The sequence below is a fragment of the Trichosurus vulpecula genome, chromosome 8 (genome assembly GCF_011100635.1).
Source record: "Trichosurus vulpecula isolate mTriVul1 chromosome 8, mTriVul1.pri, whole genome shotgun sequence".
In the NCBI taxonomy this organism is placed as follows: Eukaryota; Metazoa; Chordata; class Mammalia; order Diprotodontia; family Phalangeridae; genus Trichosurus; species Trichosurus vulpecula.
This window is the reverse complement of record NC_050580.1, coordinates 36,346,466-36,367,368: the sequence shown is the minus strand read 5'-3', so window position 1 is coordinate 36,367,368 and position 20,903 is coordinate 36,346,466. Positions and strand designations below refer to the sequence as shown.

Below are 20,903 nucleotides of genomic sequence, written 5' to 3'. Positions count from 1 at the left end.
CCCTTCCCCCTTCCTCAAGATAGCATGCAATCTGATATAGGCTGTACATGTACAGTCATATTAAACATTTCCACATTAGTCATGTTGTGAAGGAAGAATCAGAACAGAAGTGAAAAACCATGAGAAAGGGAAAAAAGAAAATAACATACTTCGATCTGCATTCGGACTCCATAGTTTCCATCACAAGTCTTTTGGAATTGTCTTAGATCATTGCAGTGCTGAGAAGAGCTAAGTCTGTGAAGAGTTGGTTGTCACACAGTGTTGCTGTTATATGTACAATGTTCCCCTGGTCCTGCTTTCTTCACTCAGTATCAGTTCATTTTAAGTTTTTCCAGCTTTTTATGAAATCTGCCTGCTCATCATTTCTTATAGCACAGTAGTATTCCATCACAGTTGTATAACACAGCTTGTTCAGCCGTTCCCCAATTGATGGGCATCCCCTCAATTTCCAGTTCTTGGCCACCACAAAAAGCTGCCATAAATATTTTTGTATATGTGGGTCCTTTTCCCTTTTTTATGATCTCTTTGGGATACAGACCTAGTAGTGATATTGCTAGATCAAAGGGTATGCACAATTTTATAGCCCTTTGGACATAGTTTCAAATTGGTCTCCAGAATGGTTGGATCAGTTCACAACTCCACCAACAAAGCATTAGTATTCCAGTTTTCCTGCCTCTTCTAATCCATTTATCATTTTCCTTTTTTGTCATATTAGCCAATCTGATAGGTATGAGGTGGTACCTCAGAGCTGTTTTAATTTCCATTTCTCTAATCAGTAGTGATTTAGAGCATTTTTATATGACTGTAGATAGCTTTAATTTCTTCATCTGAAAACTGCCTATTGGTATCCTTTAACCATTTATCAATTAGGGAATGACTTATATTCTTATAAATTTGACTGAGTTCTCTATACGTTTGAGAAATGAGGCCTTTATCAGAGACACTGGCTATAAAAATTACTCCTCAGCTTTCTGCTTCCCTTCTATTCTTGCTTGCATTGGCTTTGTTTGTGTAAAAACTTTTCAATGTAATCAGAATTATCCATTTCGCATTTCTTAATGTTCTCTGTCTCTGTTTGGTCACAAATTCTTCCCTTCTCCATAGATCTGACAGGTAAACTATTCCTTGCTCTCCTAATTTGCTTATGGAATCACCCTTTATGTCTAAATTGTGTACCTATTTTGACTTTATCTTGGTATATGGTGTAAGATGTTGGTCTATGTCTGTTTTCTGCCATATGATTTTCCAGTTTTCCCGTAAGTTTTTGTCAAATAGTGAATTCTTATACCAGACACTGGAGTCTTTGGGTTTATCAAACAGTAGATTACTATAGTTATTGACTACTGTATCTTGTATACCTAATCTCTTCTGCTGATCCACCACTCTCTGAGCCAGTACCAAGTAGTTTTGATGATTGCTGCTTTGTAATAGTTTAACATCTGGTATGGCTTGGCCACCTTCCCTTGCTTTTCTTTTCATTAATTCCCTTGATATTTGAACCAAGGGTGGAGAACCTCTGACCACATGTGGCCTTCTAGATCCTTGGGTACAGCCTTTTTGACTTAAGTCCAAGTTTTACAGAACAAATCCTTGTATTAGGGGGATTCAGTCAAAGGGCTGCACTTGAGGACCTAGAGGGCCACATGTGGCCTCAAGGCCACAGGTTCCCCATCCTTGGTCCGGAGTATGTGGATAGGGGAGGGGAGTGGACACAGCTGACTTGGGGGCTTTACCAAGTGGAATTTGTCAGGCATTGCAGCTCATGAGGCATCTTCCAATGGGAGGTGGAGAAATCTGGAGTGTTGGTATCAGAGCTAGGAGAGGGACATAGACAATAACTGTAGCAATAGCCTCATAGGATATTTAACGATGAAACAGGTGTTAGATAGAAGCCCTTGTGGTCAGAGCCTTGTTTTACAGATGTGAGAAACGCGGTTTTGGGGATCACTGAACTTCCTAGGCAGGGCCAAAGTCCCGAGGAAGAACCCTGTGATAATCCCTAAGGAAGGCTGTGCAGACCACAGGACTCCCAGAGGAAGGCCAAATGGTAGCCCCCCTTAATCTGTGGGGATCACAGGGCCTCCTAGGGGTCAGACCCTAAGGAAGACCCAAGTGATGGACCCTTAGAATGGCAGTAGGATCACAAGGCTCCCGAGACAGGGCTGGAAGACCCAAGTGATGTCCCCTTAAGAAGGCTGTGCAGACCACAGGGTTCCCCAGGGAAATCCCGAGTGGTAGCCCTCTTAACACTGCAGTGGGGATCACAGGATTCCCCAAGGCAGGGTCAGGAAGTTAGCCTGAGACAGGCTTCCGCAGCTCATTGGTTTCCTGGTGGCATGACCTTGGGAAGATCCCTGTGATTTGCCGTTCTCACCCAAAGAACTCAGGACGAGAGTGGGCAGAGGAAGGCATTTATTACACTCCTCGAGAGAGCAGGTGTAGTGCTCACTGGGAACACTCACACCGATACAGCTGCAGGAGTGAGGGTGACCATCAGCTCCACTCCTGCTTGAGTTATGGTTAGTTTACATTCTTTACTTTTGTGTTGGCAACCAAAAATGGGCTCCTTAGCACTTAGTCAACAAGTGCCCTTGACTAGTTTGGCTTTTTCCCCTGAACTGAATGCTGTTTGTATGTTGGACTGGAGTAAGCTTGTTGGCCCCTTCACCTTGCTTCCCTTGCTTAAGCTGATGGAAAGAACCTGTGCTTTCCCGGTCAACCCCTTCACCTTGCTTAAGCAGATTGAAAGAACCTGTGCTTTCCTGGTCAACCCCTTCACCTTGCTTAAGCAGATTGAAAGAACCTGTGCTTTCCCCGCGTACCTTACACCCCCCGCAGAAGCCGGATGGTTAAAAGCTGCTCCCGTTGGAGCCAGAGGCTGCTATAGCCACAGCCACAGCCACAGCTGAAGCAGGAGCTGCCAGTGGCAGAGCTGACCTACGGGAGGAAGCTGAACAAGGACTTCAGGCCAGTGGGTAATCTTTTTACCATAGAGGGGGAAGCATGATTTTGCTTTATGCAATCATGCTTCTCTGTAGCCTCCTGGTTACTCTTTCAAGGCGTACTTATTGGGCCTGGAAGCTTTTGATCAATATATCAAAATGGGGTTGCTGGTTCATGGGTTGGTTACTGTGGAGCCTAAATATATGTTTTGATTCTTCTGCCTTCTACTTTGAGAGTTTCTTATATCCGGCAGTTCCGAACCTTTCAGACATGTATGAGATCTTCTTTGAGATTATAAACTCTGCCCTCCTAATACATTTGGCGACGAGGATGGGATCGCTAGGTATAAGATCTCTATTTAGAAGCAGAACAATTTCAGAGGAAGAGATGAATATCCCAGGATGGGAGGATCCATTTTATTCCTCCCTAGCAAAAGAATTGGCTAAAAAAGCTGGACCCTGTGAAAACTGGGAACCAAGGCTACGGAGAGGAGATCCTAGGGATTTGGAAAAGTGTTTACAAGAAGTTGGGATTCAGTCAGGGGCATCACTATCTAGGCAAAGCTGGATAGTGTTATCAGCCTACCGGCTAGTATACGAAAGATTGAGATTAAGTGAAAGACATGGGGGCACTCCTACCCCACAGCAAGAAGGGGAATCTCAGATAGCAGGAGACCAAACTGACTCAAATGAGAACTTTTCTATTAATGTGGCTAGGAGCAACAGGAGACCAAAAAAGCCCAGAGTGCATTCAACCCAGCCCAGAAAGAGCCTGACTGCCTGCTTCGTCCTAGCCATGGTGGCAGAGGAAGTGAGTGGGGGGAAAATGAGACAATGTTAGGGGCTGAGGCACAAAACACTACTGGGGTTCAGGATGTCCCTCACACAGAGAATAGGAGATGGTTAAATGATCAGACAAGGGCTCGACCCATACAAAGGAGGAAGACAGAAACCCGAGGTGAAGATTCAGTTACAAGGGAAATTCAGGAAGATTTCTCACCGCAAGAGGTCACAGATATTTTGAGTAGATTCAGCCAAAGAATAGGAGAACCATTGATATCTTGGATGGTAAGGCTCAGTGATCAAGGGGCCTAGTGGAATATCAGTAGATAGGACAGACTGTATGAGATTCATAGGTATCAGCCACGATCCTCTAGTTCAACAAGCTTTTAGGGAACATCATCAGCAAGGAGATGGTGATAGCAGGACTACTCTGTTGGCGTTAGCCGCTGTGGGATGCAATAAGAGATGTGCTACTGATTCTATGTGGCCCACTGAGCACAGACCCTGGTATTCACTTAGAGATTGTATCATGAGACTAAAGGAGGAGGTGATGAAGACTGCCATTATGATAGGAACCGCAGACAAATATTACAATGATCCAATGGGACTGCCTCATACGAATTTAATAATTAGGACAGCTCCCCCTGCTTATAAACAACTAATTTTGAATTTATTACTTGGAGAAGTAGGGAGCCGTCTTACAACAGTGATAAATAAGATTTTACAGTTACATGACTTAGGTGACTGGGGAAGGGATAGATCTCCTCGAGAGAGAAGGGTGAATAACCAGCAAACTTGGCGCCAAAGGAGAGTAACAAGGAAAGAAATGTTTATTGCTCTATTGAGAGCAGGGGTAGGTTTTGAAATGATAGATGGCATTCCAACCAATGAATTATACAGAATGTATAGAGATAAAGGACTCAATAACAGGAGAGATAGGGAAATAAGAACTGCTCCTGCAAATGCTACAGATGTTGAACCTTCATACCCAAGTAAATCACATGAAAGGGAATACTAGGGAACAGGCCGAGCCCCAGTCCAAATTAAGGAAATACACAGGCTGGATTGCAGACCTCACGTTAACTTGACCATATATTGGAAAAATGGGTCAAGTACGGTAACTGAGGCATTAATAGATACTGGGGCCGAGGCCACCCTTATTTATGGAAATCCAGACAAGTTCAGCCATGGAACTCCTATTACCATTACAGGACTAGGAGGGACTGAAATATCAGCCAGGCAAGTTAAATTAATGATGAAAATTGGACAGTTGCCCAAGAAAGAATATAGTGTGGTTATTGTGCCTATTCCCGAATACATCATTGGAATAGACATATTGAAGGGTATGACCTTAAATTTACCCGAAGGGAAATACCAATTTGCTGTGAGGAAAATGGGCATTAATGCAGTCTTAGTGGGGAAAATCAAGATGATCCAATCACTTTGCCCGAACCTTCTAAAATAATTACTTTGAGGCAATATCGTGTGCCAGGTGGGCAAGATGAAATTGCCAACACAACTTTTTACATAGTTTTCCTAGGTTATACAGTTTATATAAGTAGGATAATAAGGATACAGAAGTAGAAATGAAGTTAATTAGATCTTCCTTGTCTGAGTTTAGGATTAATCTATATTCTTTATTTCCCTTACCTCCCCTCTTTAACATATGCAAATTATGCAAATCAGTAGGCCTGGACTCTTGACCAAGACCAGACCCTTGATAAGCTTGAACTGGTTCAACCGGTTTGGCCTCTCTAGTTCCCCTGACTGCCTAAGTCATGCCCTCCTCAAATGTCTCGTTTAAGCATGCGTACAAGCCTTTGACCTTTCACCTGACTGACCTGAGGCCTGCTTTCTGCTAAAGCTTGGGGGGGGGGGGGCAAGTACACCTTCAGTTCTGTGGAAACAAAACTGCTCCTCCCATTTCTTACACATGAAATAACTGAGGCCTAGGTATTGTCCTGAAGAAAGGATATTAGAAAATATTTAAACTGAATCATGTTTTAAATTCATTAGAAAATAAACAAAATGTGAAGTTTTATTATTACCATCAGTACTAAGAAAATAAGAGAGATGAACCATTTTCTGATTAAGAAAAAAGTAATTTGGGGAGGACAAATAAGTAGAAAAATAACTTTGTAAAAGCTGTGTGTGTGAAACCTTAATTTTCTGTTGAAGGCTACTTCTTTGCTGTTAGCCTGGTACTATCTCTTGGCACTAACTGGCACTGAAGATGTTATTCACAACTGGCTTTTCAGAATTAATGCTTGTTCATTAATTTGACAAGCAGTTTTGTTTTGTTTTTTGTTATAAACGGCCATTCTTCTAATACCTCCCCCTAGTCTCCATTTTGCCCTCTGACTTCCTTACGTGGTCCTCCCTCTGCCAGGTTCAGAACTCCTCTCCTGGCCCATTCCCCTTTCACTTTGTAGCACCCACCCAACCCCCAGCTTCATCTCCAGATCTCAAATCCTGGGAGGCTGAGCATATCTCTGATTCAGACATCAACTCACTCTTCCTTTCCACCTCAAAAAAACACTTTAAAAAACAAATAGAATTTTAGGCTTATTATTATGAAGCAAATTTAAAGACCTAGAAGAGAGATCAAAAGCTAGATAAGTAGAATTACTTTAACAGAATAGGAATCCATATATTCTGTTTCCAATTAGTGAGCCGCCTGGCTTGTTCTCATTATATTTTAATGAAGAAAAGTAGAAAAATAACTCTTGGTAGGTTTTCGAAAATTCCTAGAAGCTATTTTTGATACTTTGAAAAATCCCTGGTTTCATCTGCCTGGAATATTCCCACATAGGAGTTGGTTTCCTTTGGGCACTCTAATTTCTAGACATTTGCAGCTGAGGCTTTATTATTCAGCACTAAATTCCCTCTGGATTTGAAGGCCAGTGGTCTGGAACTCATTGCATATTTTTAAAAAGTTAATATCATGAATCTATTTGCAGTATAATGATCTAAATCTTTGTTTCTCTTTGCAAACAAAGACTTGTTAATCCTATTAGGGATTCATCTGAACAAAAGGACAAAGGGCTGCATAGATTTCTTTTCTAGGCTCTTTGCTTGTGACTAGTAATGTCCTATTTTTAATGGAATTTGTTTTCTAAAGATACACAGAAACATAGATATACTTCTGATGTTGTAAATACAGTTTAAGTTTGGTTTGTCAGCTGTTGAGGTTGGGGTTTGTAAGTTACAGTAGGGGAAGAGTGCCTGTGATTTTTCTTAATATGTGGTAATTTCTTACAGAGTTTGTACCCTTTCCATAGATTTTAAACTTTAGCATTTTCTGTTTTCTTTTTAGCAGAACTCAGATGCTGCCTCCTCCTTACCAGATTTCCTCAAACCCCCTCTCTACTCCTCCCCACCCAAACTGGTAAATGATCATTACCATGTTGGACTCCCAGCACCTGAATGGCCCTACCACTATACAGTCCGTCAAGGTCATAATCCTTTATGTCGACTTCTCTTCTCGTATCTCACATAGGACCCTGCACACATAGACATTGATTTTTATTGAAATTGAACAGAGGATGGGGAAGACTCTCAATCATCAGATATCTGCAGCTGCCTATAATCATGGACTTGACTCATCCCCTGGTTTGATGAGCCACGATTAAGTTAATTTTAGTTCTGAGGGCTTGGTTATTGGTCCCAGTTACAACAGGAAAGGCCTGAATTGATAAGAGGGGGACTGCTTTGTTACTCTTGAGCATCCTGTGAGAGCACAGAGTAGAGATGGAGATAACCATTGATGGAAGAACTCCCAGAGGAAGAGGAAATTGGGAGATGGACAGGTCGTGGGAGGAAATAAGAGAAGAGGAATAGGGATCAGTGTGCCAAATGCATAGGGAAAAGTCATGGAGGCATGGGCCTCTTGTTGGCTGAGATCATGCCATTTAATCTTCATGTCCCACAGAGTCCAGCACTGTGTAGTTAATGTAGCGGGTGGCGCATGTTTGACTTTGATGACCAGAGTGTCATGTGTATGCTGAGCACTGTGTGCCAGTTGTTACAGATATGTTGAAATAAAGACCAAGTTTTCTGCCCGCTAGGAGTGTTAGAGTCTATGATCAGGGATATAAAATGGCTAGCATTTATAAAGCATTATAAGGTTTGCTTAGAGCTGTAAATGCCATCTCATTTGATCCTAACAACAACCCTGTGAGGTAGGTGTAATTATTGACCTCATTTTATAGAAGAGAGTAAGTGACTTGCCCAGGATCGTGCAGCTAGTTAAGTGTCCAAGGCAGCACTTGAACTCTGGTTTTCATGACCAAGTCCAGTGTGATTTATATGCATTGATTTTGTGTGTGTTTGTATACATGATGCATGTATGATGCACACAGAAAAGAGTACCAGTGATCCAAGAACTCAATAGCTGTATCTTAAAGGCTGCAGAGGGCAAAGTGCCCATGGAGCTGTATGGACAATTAAGGGGCAGCCAGGCAGCCCACTGGATAGAGGATTCTCAGATTTTTTTGACTAAAATTGAAAGTTATGGGAAAGATGGGAGGGGCAAACTTTTTCTTATCTTACCCTCCCCCCCCCACTCTCCCAGTTGGTAAAGAGATGATTTGGAGCCTTAGCCAGGCTGAGTCTAAACCCAAGGAAAGAGAAAGGTGAGAAATGTCACAAGTCTGTGAAACCTTTAGTTCAGTTCTGTCCATATGGTGTAAGGTTTTTACATCTGTCAAATTGAGTGAACACCTACTTCTCTAAAAGAGAGAATTAATTTTTCAAATGCCCTTTCAGGTCGGCCATAGATGGAATATGGGAATAAGCTCAAGTTGGAAAAGCAAAGTAGATTTCTGTAGTTTGGGGTGCTAAATATCTCGTAGCATCACTTTGTGTCTGGAAGGGGCCTTGGGCAGCCCAGTGAAATGGCTGGACGAGCAGCCCACCTGCTGCTGCTGGGGACCTGACACAGCCCAGAAAGGGTCACAAAAAGGCTTGTTTAGTTTTCCTTTGTAACCTTTTGTTAGGGAGCTGGGCTCATAGTGAAATTAAATACCTGCAGTAGTGACTGAGACCTTCAATTCAACAAATATCTAAGTGACATTTAAGTATCTAGCCTTATTATAAAGTTAGGCACCACTCTGATGGACTGGACTCATTGTTAGTAAGAATAGTTTGCCCCTACAAGCAGTAGGCTTATTCATTTGTAGAATGGAGATAATATTGGCACCTATCTCAGGGTTATTGTGAGGATCATGTTACTTTATTGATAACATTTCTAAAGTGCTTTGCAAACCTTAAAATTCTATCAATGTTAGTTGTTGCTCTTACCACCAACATCCTTCAGCATAAAAATGATTCAAATGGAACCTTAAGATACACAGTATTATGCACTTAGATGGTATCTGATCTTACCTTCTTGTGAATTCTTCTAATATGGATTGGATACCTCCAGTCCAGAAGGGTAACATAGACATTATGATTTTGCCCAATGCAGAAGTTGTCTAATGTTTGCCAATTTTATACCCAGGGTTTCTGGACTTGGTTAATGTAATTTTAAAAATACAATGCTGAAGCAATCAAAATTGTCATCACAAACTGAGGAAATAATTCTTCAGAAGACATAATTTATTTTTATTATGTTCTGTCAAAAGGTTTGGGTCATTGTGGGAGTTTCAGGATTGAAGATTTGGAAATGAGGCTGATAAATATCCCATGCATCATCTGGCCATCTTTGTTTAAGATAAATGGAGTGTATCCTTCTTAATGAGATTCAGGTGCCATATGATTCCTCTTTTTTTAAAATTCCACAGATTTCTGACCTTCCAGTGCCAGATGAAGTAGGCTTTATTGTCAAGTTTCATTGGGCACATTAAACAAGGAGAAGCGGTTTCATTACACCATATTTTTGTTATAACAAAGCATCTTGTAGGAAGTCAGCTACCTGTAGTTCAAATTCTGTTTCTGAAAGAATAACTATACAGGGTCAAACCCAATTGGAATAAGGTCATCCCTTGAGGTGGATGTTAATTTTACCTCTTAACATCTATTTTAAAAAATTAATAAATATATATTTATATACATATATAGAGTCTTGCCTCCACTCTGAGATTACCCTCCACTTGCACCATATTTATTGAGTGTGTTAGTAGTGATTTGCATATTGTCTCCCTCATTAAAATGTGAGCTCCTTGAGAACCTGGACTGTTTTTTTTGGGGTGGGGGGGTTGGATTTTAGGCCTCTCCTTGTATCCCTGGCACTTAGCTCAGTGCTCAGCACATAATAAACACTTAATAAATGCTTGTTGACTGAGTAATCTTCATTTTCTAAATTATCTCTTCCCCTCTGACACCTAGGGAGAGTTAGTAGAGCTAACCAGCATATATATGAGCAGAGGCTGACCCTCTGTGCAGTGTTCCACACTCAGACACCACCTCCAGCGCCTTTTTCAGTGCTAAGCTCAGTCATTATACTGGAACAGCCTTTGGTTTCCTTTGTGTTCCTCCCATTCCCTTCCATTTACATTGTTGTAGTCACTTTTAAACAGTCTCTGTTGTGCTCTGTTCGTTGGTTTCTTCGGCCTGGTTTACATTTGTTGACAATCTGGTTGGGATAGCTCCGAGGTTGTTTCCAATTCTTAACTGAGGTACTATCAAAAAGTCCTCATGCTGATGTTTATTTTGCTTTAAAAGCTTGTGTCACTTTTCAAAAGCTGTCTAACCTTTCCCTCAACGTTTAAGTAGAATGGGGAAATGGTTATTGGATTGGGAGAAAACAAAGGTAATTAGGAATAGTTTTCCCCCCAAGGAAAATATCAGATAAAGTATCTCTTGCTAATGCTGATTTCCTGAAAGATTACAGAATACGAAGGCATTTCTTATCGCATTTCTGCATCTGGGGTAGGTGGTTAAAAAAAGTTAATCTGTCGTGGCATTTCTTCATTTCTTGGGATTCTTTAGAATTCCCTGGAGATGTGAAAGCACTGGCATTGGTAAGGTATTTAAGGGCTAAGAAGTCTGTTTTCAGTGTGGATGGAAGCTTTGGCTGTCATGGCTCATCTGCCCAGCAGAGAAGAGAAGCATGTGGCCTCATGTCATTCATAGGCCTTTGGATATAAAAAGACACCATTTATGTGGCTGCACCTTCCTTTTTGTTTTAAAAGACTGACACATAGCCAAAAGTTCCATTGGGTGTTAGTCAAGGAAAGCAGTGGTGGTTTCTGCACTGGAGCACTCTGACAGTGGTGAGGTGTTAGTGTTTCTGCAGAGTGTTCAAGACCAGAGCCACCTGATCAGGTACAGTTGTGGTACTGAAGGAGCTGTGGATCGTGGCGGTTGGTGGTGGTGGAGCTTGCCTTTGCAGGTTCTCACCTGGTTGGGGTCCCTCTCCTAATTTAATGGTGTTAGACTCTGACTGAATACTGTGCTCAGGATGTAGCCAAATGTATTAACTGCAAGTCTTTCCATAATAGGAATCCTATCCATCTTCATCACCAATATGGTTTGTGGAATCCGATGACCCAAATTTGGCATCAGTTCTGGAACGTCTTGAAGACATTAAAAAGAGCAACACCTTGGTGAGAACCCAAACCTAGCAATTTCTCTTTATCCTGAACATTATGTTGAGAGTTACAGTGACCTGTAAGCGTGGTTGGTTCATCCTGGGGGCACTGGCCATTAGCCTTTTCTATCTTTAGACTTCGGTTGGAACCTTGTCCATTTACTTTGCTGTCCAGTGTTTCAGTTCTTAGTTGTGTCCTTCCTTCCATAGTCAGAGAGGTTTTGTCCTGACTACAAGCATTACTTACGGTTGTCATCAGCAGATCTAAGCTTAGGCAGAAGGAAGTGGTGGTTGGAAAGAGGAGAGATCCTGGCCCTATTATGTAGTTCTCTGACTGGGCCTTGACCTCCCTAAGATCTCTTCTGCCTGCCTCGAGATCCTTCATGTTTGATGTGATTAAGTAAGTGTCTTCTTATCCTCAGCCTCTACCCTCTTATTTCTGAAGCCAGCCAGGCATTCACAATTAGCATGTTTTAAACCACAAAGCCTAAACTTGGATGTAATACAAATGATATATGGATGCTCTCTAAAGTAATTTCATAATCTCTCTGATTAGATTTGCAAATTAGAGACTCTTAGAGGTCAGAAGCCATATATGTTTAACTTGCTTTGTACAGGACCTTGCACATAAGGATACTAAATGCAACTCTACCTTGCTTTAAGAAAGTCTGATTGATGAAAATTTGGATTTGCAAAAGATATAATTAAGGGATGGTTCTTTGCTTTATAAAAGTGGTCACCATGTGATTCTTAGCAGTGGATTTTTAAAGTATTTTACTTAAAGTAGAACCAGAAGGACAGTTTATACCATCATAATAGCTTTGTCCATGAGAACAACTTTTCATTGGCAACAAAACTCAGGGGGAGAAAATTTTGGACAACCTTGGTACTGATTTTGGAGAGTGTTTGATAAGTGTGAAGTTGCGTGATTATCAGTCAGACTTCTCTGTTCAATCAACAGCAAGCATATGTACACACACACACACACACACACACACATACACACGCATATGACAAAAAGACAAGAAATGAAACCATTCCTGTCCTCAGGTACTTTATGTTCTGTGAAGGAATCAGTGTCCATTAAATAAGGAAATAAAAATATGTACAAAATAAATACAAGGGACCCTAGTGGAGGGTGAGGGAATCAAGAATCTGGAAATGCTTCACATAGAAGGTGGTGTTTGAGCAGCATTTTGGAGTAAACAAGCAAATCTGCGCAGTAGAGGTGAAGTGGAAGAGCCTTGGAAGTCATCTGCATAAATTTAATCATTAACCCATGGGAACATATTGCCCAGTGAGATAGTGTAGAGGGCCCAGGACAGAGTCTTGTACACCTACAGAGCTGGAAGTATGCCGTTTGTGTGTGTGTGTGTGTGTGTGTGTGTGTGTGTGTGTGTGTGAGTGAGTGTGATGTTATTGGAACAAAATACATCACTAAAACTTTCACAATAAAAGTATGTGATTTATAAACAATCTCAGTAATTTTATTAAAGGAGACATGAACTTTTCCATTAAGCTGTCATAAAGCACTATAAACATCTCAATGTTGCAGTAATATACTAGAGACTGATTTTTTTAAAGGAAAAAAAACCAGGAGTTGGAGTTGGGTACTGCCTAGATCAGAGGTTAAGATTTGGGGGGAGAGGGGAAGCCTGGGAATTTGGATGAGAAAAAAAAAATTATCCTCATTTAAAAACGTGATTCTTAGAAGGAGTCCATAGGTTTCACCAGATTGCCACTAGGGTCCAGGACCAAAAAAAGGCTAAGAACAACCTCCTGGTCTAGAGATTTTTTTTTTTCAATTTCTTTTTCCCTTTTTTCTCTTTTTGTTTTGTATCATATATAATTCATCATAATATCCATGTATATGCTGTAGCCTTCTCTAGTCCACCCTAAGAAAATATTATTAAAGATCATTTTCTTTTATATGGCTGTTGGAAGAAGTTGAATAATGTTAGACCATTGATGTTAGTGATGAAACAGAAAGATTTCTGTTGAAGTCATGTTAGGTTTTTATTTCACCTGAAATATACTAAATTTCTCCAGGGATTTTTTCCCCCAAATTTTAACACTGATTTGCCATAATGTTCTCATAGCTTCTTCAGCAGCTGAAGCGGTTAATATGTGACCTCTGCAGATTGTACAACCTTCCTCAGCATCCTGATGTTGAGATGCTTGATCAGCCTCTGCCTTCGGGTCAGGTAAACTCCTCATTCCTTTAGTGCTTAGAATCTAAAGTAAAGCTCATTGATTCCTTCAGCAAAGCTCACATTTCTGTAAGTCTCAAGTGTGTCTTGGTAGATTGACTTGCATATATCTTATGCATGTTGTAGTTATTTGAATGGGACTTTCCTTTGTGTTTTTCCTCCTGGATTTTGTTACTGCTCTTTATAAATGCTGAAGAATTACCCTTTTCTAGCATACTGATGTCCTGGCCCTTGGTTAGAATCTCCACACGTATTTGCAATCTCAAATTTTTCAGACAAGGGAAAATCCTCTTCTAAGTAGTTGGCAAATGGGTATTTTCTTTCCCAATCTTGTTTAAATTTCTGAGAATCCTCCTTCTAATGGGTCCTAAAGGAATGTTTAGTTTCACCTGCTCACCGGACCCTTTCAGCCTAAGTTAGGCTTCTGTAAATGGCATGAAATTTTAGAGAATAGTTATCCCTTGTTAGGAGAGTGTTGGTCTTATGTTGTTTAATGTGTTCATCCTTTGAATTAACTAGCTTTGGCAAGTCAGTTAACCTCTCTGGAGCCAAGCTTTTTCTCTTGTAACATGACACAGAGCTAGATAATAGAATGCCAACTAAGGATCCTCCCATCTCTGAAACTCTCAGGACATTTGCAGTTAAGGGAAACACAAGTCTGTGAACAAAACTCAGTGCACACCACGGGAGAAGGTTCAGTGGGAAGACTTCACCCAGACATAAATTAAGCTAACAGTGACACCCTTTTCGTGTAATTTTAAAGCATTGGAAAAACTGTAAAAAAGATTGAGACTTTACACAGTAGAAAAATTAGAACACTTAAAGGAATTAGTAATTTGAAGAAGTTTTTGTGATTTTTGGTTCTATAACTAAAGAAAACCAGTAGAACTGTATGAATGGAACCTTTCTGGAGTAAATGAAAAGGAAAGGCAGCAGGCTAGAGTTTTTCTGACAGCTGATGTGGGTTTTCTTTTCATTTGAATATTGATTTTTTTTTCTGAAAGTATCTAATGTTATTAGCTGAAGATGATAGGTTTAAAAAAACAATTTTTAAAACTAGTGTTTTATAAAAGCTGGTTAAATATATATTAGTAATCAAAGCTGAGCTTTAAAAATTAATTTAACGAAAATTTGTGTCATCAACTGCCCTTATTTTAAATGAGGTCTGAGATCATGTTATTCAGACTCTTTAACTGAAGCATCATCTAAACTTACTCATGCTCAGTGGGTGCTTAGTTTAATATAGGATATAATGGAAGCATGCAGCAATCATTGACAGTGTTTCTGTACTTCAGAATGGAACAGCAGATGAAGTTACTTCAGAAGAAGAGGAAGAAGAAGATATGGGTGAAGTATGTATTTTATGTAGAAGGAACATCATTTTGTTAATCATCTTATTAATAAACATCTACTTACATACTCTATTTTAACATGGAAAATGCTCCTTTAACTTGTTTTGATCAGCCAATAGCAATCATTTGTCCCCGTTGGCAGCTGGGTGGGGCCACAGCTCGTAGAGCCCTGGACCTGGAGTCAGGAAGAGAGAGATCAAATCTGGCTTCAGCCTTACTTAACTAGCTAGGCGACTCTAGACAAGGCACCTTGGGAATGATAATAGCACCTTCCTGGCTTGCTATTTCTCTCTCCGATCCCAGCTGTTTATAGTGGGTGCTGACCCTCCTCATTTCTGCTTCCTGGCTTCCTTTAAATCACATGAAGCCTCACCTTTTGCAAGAAGCGTTTCCCAGGCCTAAGGCTTAGTGCCTTTCCTCTGAGACTATCCCCAGCTTATCCTGTGTGTGTCTTGTTTGGACATAGTCGTTTGCCTGTCATCTACCCCGTTAATAGTCTGTGAGTTCCTTGAGGCACTGAGCAGTGTTGGGCACATAGTAGATGTTTTATAAATGCATGCTGACCGACTGAGCTGACAGATGACCTCAAATAACTGGCTGAGGAACTTCAACTTGGTCTGATGGGTAATGGGGACATTCTTAAGCCAGGGTGTGATGTGCTGAAAATGATGTTATAGGAAGAATCATTTTGTGTTGATCCACCTAATAGATTGGAAGTAGGGGAGGCTAGAGGTAAAGAAATCATTTAGAAAGATAGTGCAGTATTTAAGCATGAAGGATTTAAATGATGGCAATAAGAAAGCGGAGAGAATGACTATCAAACATTCCCAAAGAAAAGTGTACAGGATTCGGTGATTGGTACCATCTTTGACTCTCTCTTATTCTTGTTCACCCATATCCAAAGTTTTGAACCTAGTAGATGGGATTTCACTGAAAGAAATGGGGAACTGGGGAAGGAGAAGCTGTTTTGAGCAAATGATAAGTATAGCTTTCAGTGTACTGAGAATGAAGGGATGTTGGGAGCTCCTTAAAGGGGATTATCTTTGCGAAGAGAGAAGAGCACTCAGACAAGGCTGAGCCGGGGAGATATCAGATCTAGTGAGTGCCCTCAGAGGATGATGTACCGGGAGGGAGGGGATCTGGAGGAGTAGCGAGTGGCAGAATGAAGAGCAGAAAGGCTGATGAACAGTGTCAGATGGAGAACATTCACCAAGATGAGGACATAGAAGACTGTGCCATTTGGTGAGAAAGAAGGTCACTGATAACTGAAGAAGTTTCAGAGGAATAGTCGACTCAGGGTGTGGTGAGGAAATAGTCTATGGAAGGGGTCAGATCAGAGTAAGAAATAAGAAAGTAATTGAAGAGGGATCATGTGATGGAGCCAAGAGCAACCTGTGCATCTGGAGAGGAGGAAAGGCAGGGAGAAGTGTAGAGAGTCGTGCTTACAAAAACGGGGTAGGGATAGGCACTAGACTCGGGTCTGTATTGATGCTGGGAGCTCTCGAGGGACAGAGGGGACAAAGCTGCCTCCGCCAAGATAGATGGGCCCCTTCTCTGAAACTCAGGGCATTAGAGAGTTTCCCAGAGCCTTGTCCAGGGTCACACAGGCCAGGAGGTGTCCGAGTGTCAGAGGCAGGGCTTAGATTCAGGACTTCGTGGCTTCCAGGCCAGCTCTCTACCTACTATATCATACTCCTTTTGTCCCTTTTAATCTTAGATTTGAAAGAGCTGGCACTTTTTTGGTTTTGCTACCATTGCATTTTTGATACAAGTCTACATTATCCCCTTTTTTTCAAAGCTCCTAGCCTTTTCTATCTTCTTTTTTAAAAGAAGGTTAAAAGAGGGTAATAGTTGAGCTGAAATGAAAACAAGCATTGTGGTGTGAAGTTAAAGATGAAGACAATCTGATGATTGTCTTTTAAAAAATTATAAAATTGTGTCTTTTCTTTCCTCTTCTTGAGTGGAGTAAGCCTAAGAACTACCTAGAATAAAGTGACATTTTCTGTCTCCTTAAAGGACATTGAAGACTTAGATCACTATGATATGAAGGAAGAAGAGCCTGTTGATGGGAAAAAGTCTGAGGATGAAGGCATTGAAAAAGAAAATCTGGCAATATTAGAGAAAATTAGGAAGAATCAGAGGCAAGACCATCTCAATGTGAGTATTTGCACACACACACACACACAATGTGAATATTTCTCTCTCACACACACACACACACACTGAGAGAGAGAAGGAGGGAGGGAGGAAGAGAGAAGGCAGTAAGATATTAGAGAGATGTATGCTTACAAAACTGCCCTTTGTGGTAGGGATAAGGACAGGATTCAGGTCTGCATTGATTTGGGGAGCTCTTGAGGGACAGAGGGGACAAAGCTGCCCCTACCAAAACAGGTGGGCGCCTTCTCTGAAAATCATGGCATTAGAGAGTTTCCCAGAGCCTTGTCCAGGGTCACACAGGCCAGGAGGTGTCAGAGGAAAGGCCTGAATCTAAGACTAACGGGGCTTCCAGGCCAGCTCTCTGCCTACTACATCACGTAACACACACATAGGTGTGTCAGTACACACATAGATATGTGAGTGCGTGCGTGCATGTGTGTGTGTGTGTGTGTGTGTGTACACGTAGACATTTGGATTCAAAGTGATTTACCTCTATATCTAAGTAAGTTAGTATCATGAACCTTGTCTGAATGTGGGATAGAAAAGCTTATGTCTTTCAACATTTTGTTCTTTTTTTTCCACTCATTTCTTTTTATAAAAATTCCTGATGATTGTTCCTTGGTGAGTAGAATTCTGAGTTAGTTTTCTTCTTGATTTTAAATTATCCTTCCTTCAAGTTTTTGTCTATAGACAATAGCTTTCAATAGTATTAAAGAGCTTCCCAATAACATCAGCCAGTTCCTCCATGGAGTGTTGTGTTGACAGCACAGACACCTCCACATGGGGTGTCTGGCACACAGGCTGTCAGGGTGAGCATGGGAGGAAGGCAGCCTCTTAGCCTACTGTAATAGCACTATTGATAGAACAGGGGAAAGGTGGGTACATGTGTGTTTGTTTGTATGAAGTATTTTTTTTAATAAGGAATAAGTTGTGTATTAAAAAAACCAGCCTAAACCTTTCTGATATGTCTGATTTTTCTTCACAGGTTATTCATTCATTAGACACTTGTCATGGCTTTCTGGAATGGGGGGAAATATAATGGGAAATTTAGGCAGTGTGAAAGTCAAAGGTATCAAAACATTTAAAAAAAACCAGCAGACATTTGTTCAGAGCCCACTGTTACGTGATGCTCAAGGAAAGATACAAACCTAAATAATACATAGTCCTTGTTCTTGGGAGATTATATAGTCTTTTGGGGATGGTGGCCGTATATACTCAAATATAGTACAAGTTAAAAGCTTATACAAGTGTGATCCAGGATCTGAGTGTCATTAACTTAGAGCAGGGAGAAGCTGCTATAGAGATAACAGACCGTGGGGGTGGGGGAAGAGAGTGTGGCACCTTAATTGGGCCTAGATGTTAACAAGTATCGAGTGGGCAAGGAGGGAGTGAGGGCATTCCAGGTATACAGCATAGTGTGAGCAAGGGCAGAGAAGGGAGAAATTTGGAAAGGGCTTTGGGTAGTTGAAGTAAAAAGTTCTGTCGGAGGCTGAGGGACATAGTTTGATCTGTTCTTCAGGATGGCTGCAGTGTGGAGGATCAACTGAAGGACTGGATAGGAGGACAGGGGAGGCCAAGTCAGTGGCCTGTCACGGTGATCCAGGCCAAGGTCATTAGCACGTAGACCAGGATGATCATGAGGCAAGGTGGAGTGTGGGACGGGACAGAGGCAGACAACAAGCCAGAGAGAGGCTCTGTCCTGAAGTGTGGGTGAATGTGTAGCATGCCCTTATCACAGAGAGAAATGGGAGAGAAGCACCACTGTCAGAGTCTAGAAGAATCAAGTGTTAGACACATCATCATGATTTAGAAAGTGCTTTACCCATGGCCACCTGATCCTCACAGAGGGCAGTAGCTCATGCTAAGTGACACGTCCACAGTCACAAAGACCTCAGTTCATGTCATTGTAATTGTGCGAATGTAGCCCCTTCTTTTTGTTTTTCAGAGTCATGAGACCAGGGTGCCTTCTTTATACTCGGTCTTTGTTTTACCTGCCTCCTGTAAGAACCTGTTCTATGATAGGGAGCCATCATCTTTCTGCATAGACTCCCACCCACCGTCTGACGGCTGTTTTTTTCCAGAAGTGCTTCCTTTTCCATTTAATTTCAATCCCTCCTGTAACCTCATTTCATCTGAATTTGTCTTAGTGGTGAAGGGAAAATTTTGGTCATTATCCTGTTTATACTTTGATCCTTGATATTTGTGGGTGTGGATATGCTTTGCCCCATGCAGAGCCCAGCTCCATGGGACCAGAAGATCTGCCCTCCCTTTCCCCACAGCTGGGCCTTTTCATATGTACCAGAGTCACCCTTTGGCTCTCTGCTGACTTCTCATTCTTCCAGAAGATCAGTTTAGTTCACTTCTTTTTCTGATCTGGGTTGGTGTGTCTGCCACAGCATCTCTGAACTGAACTCCTCGAGTGCGAGAGCTCACACACACACAGACACACAGACACACACACACACACACACACACACACACACACACACACACACACACACACACACCCCTTTCAGTGATTGGCTTTTAAAACAATGCACTTCCCCAGGCTAAAGAGAACCTAATGAAGTGATGTTTTTATCATGGCTTTTTATTAAAACAAACACCAGCCAAGTTCCTTTTTTTCTGTGGCCTTCTGTTTGATGTTTTAGTCGGTGTGTTTTGTTGGTCCCTGAGGTATAAGAATGGTAAAAGCTGCAGTTTTACTAGAAAAGTAATAATAGTTCTTTTAACCTTTCGTTGGTCTTCCAATAACACAAAAATTATGTGCTTAGTAGGGTAAAACTGTGAGTTTTCTCTTTAGCCTGTAGAACTTAAAGCTTGCTTCTGTGACCTTGGGCTAATTACCAATTGATTAATCTTGTCAAATGAAGGAGTTGGTATAGATGACTTAAGGTCCCTTTCAGGTCTGGTTAAGATCCTATGATAATTGTTTAATTTGTAGTTGTGAAATATCAAAATATTGTTCTCCTCATGCAACAAACAATTATTAAATGCTCACAGTATGGAAGCTACCATGGAGGGTACAAAGAGGTATAGAACATAGTGTTGGCCCTAGAGAGCTTACAGTCTGTTTGGAGGTTGGATGTCCATGTAAGGAGGGCCAGGTGGTGGATGCAGATGGTGACTGTTTCAGGATTGAGAGGAGGCAGAAATGACTGTGTGGAGAGCCAGCCAGGGATGGATCACTGAGAATAGGGGCCTTCTGAAGTCGAGGCAGGTTTTGGATTCTTAGAGAAGAGCAGGGGAATAGAACATGAACAAGGTGCTGAAATGGCATGGTGCCCCAAGAGACATGAGAAGATGCTTGTGGTTGGAGTGGCAGACTTCAGAGATGAAGGCAGCAGGCCAAAGAGTGATGGCAGGAAAATCATTGAGTTCCCAGGTACGTTGATACAGGTGAGAAGGCTCGGCAGTCTGAGCAGAGGCCTCCTGGAGGAGGCTAATGGGCCTGGCTTTGCATCTGTCCTCCTAACACCTTCCTCGTTAATCCTTAGAACATCCTCTCATCACTTCCCTTGGTAATCCTGCCTTCATCCTGATGCCAGACTGTCATGATGTCCGCTGTTACTCCAGTCTTGGCTCTGACACTCTTACGTCTGCCTCTGGGATGGAATTCTTCTCCCTTCCTGCCCCTCCCATTTGCTGACTCGTCCATTTTACCCTTTAATTCCTTGTACCTCCCACTATCTTGTGCATAGTAGGTCTGTGGTCAGTGTTGAATTGAGCTGAACCATGTACATGGATAGGATTTGGAGAGGCAGAGGCAAGGAAGGAAAGGGTCCAGAAATGAGAGGTGGAAATTAGCACGGCGTGTTTGGCTAGACTGGAGGATTCACACTGATGAATAGTGGAAGAGGCTGTTTAATTGATGCAAAGCCCAAAATCCCAGGCTTTTTCTGTGTGATCTTCATCCCACTTACTTAGT

The 20,903-nt window shown here is 41.5% G+C and overlaps 1 protein-coding gene across 1 annotated transcript in view; it reads left to right on the top strand.

Moving 5' to 3' along the window:
* The window catches only part of UBE2Q2 (ubiquitin conjugating enzyme E2 Q2), a 64,089-nt gene that overhangs the window by 19,849 nt on the left and 23,337 nt on the right, over positions 1-20,903 (top strand). Inside the window, exons 2-5 of the mRNA XM_036735927.1 lie at positions 11,168-11,272; positions 13,356-13,460; positions 14,762-14,818; positions 16,835-16,975. Coding sequence (XP_036591822.1) covers positions 11,168-11,272; positions 13,356-13,460; positions 14,762-14,818; positions 16,835-16,975 — 408 coding nt within the window. The remainder of the gene's footprint in view (positions 1-11,167; positions 11,273-13,355; positions 13,461-14,761; positions 14,819-16,834; positions 16,976-20,903) is intronic.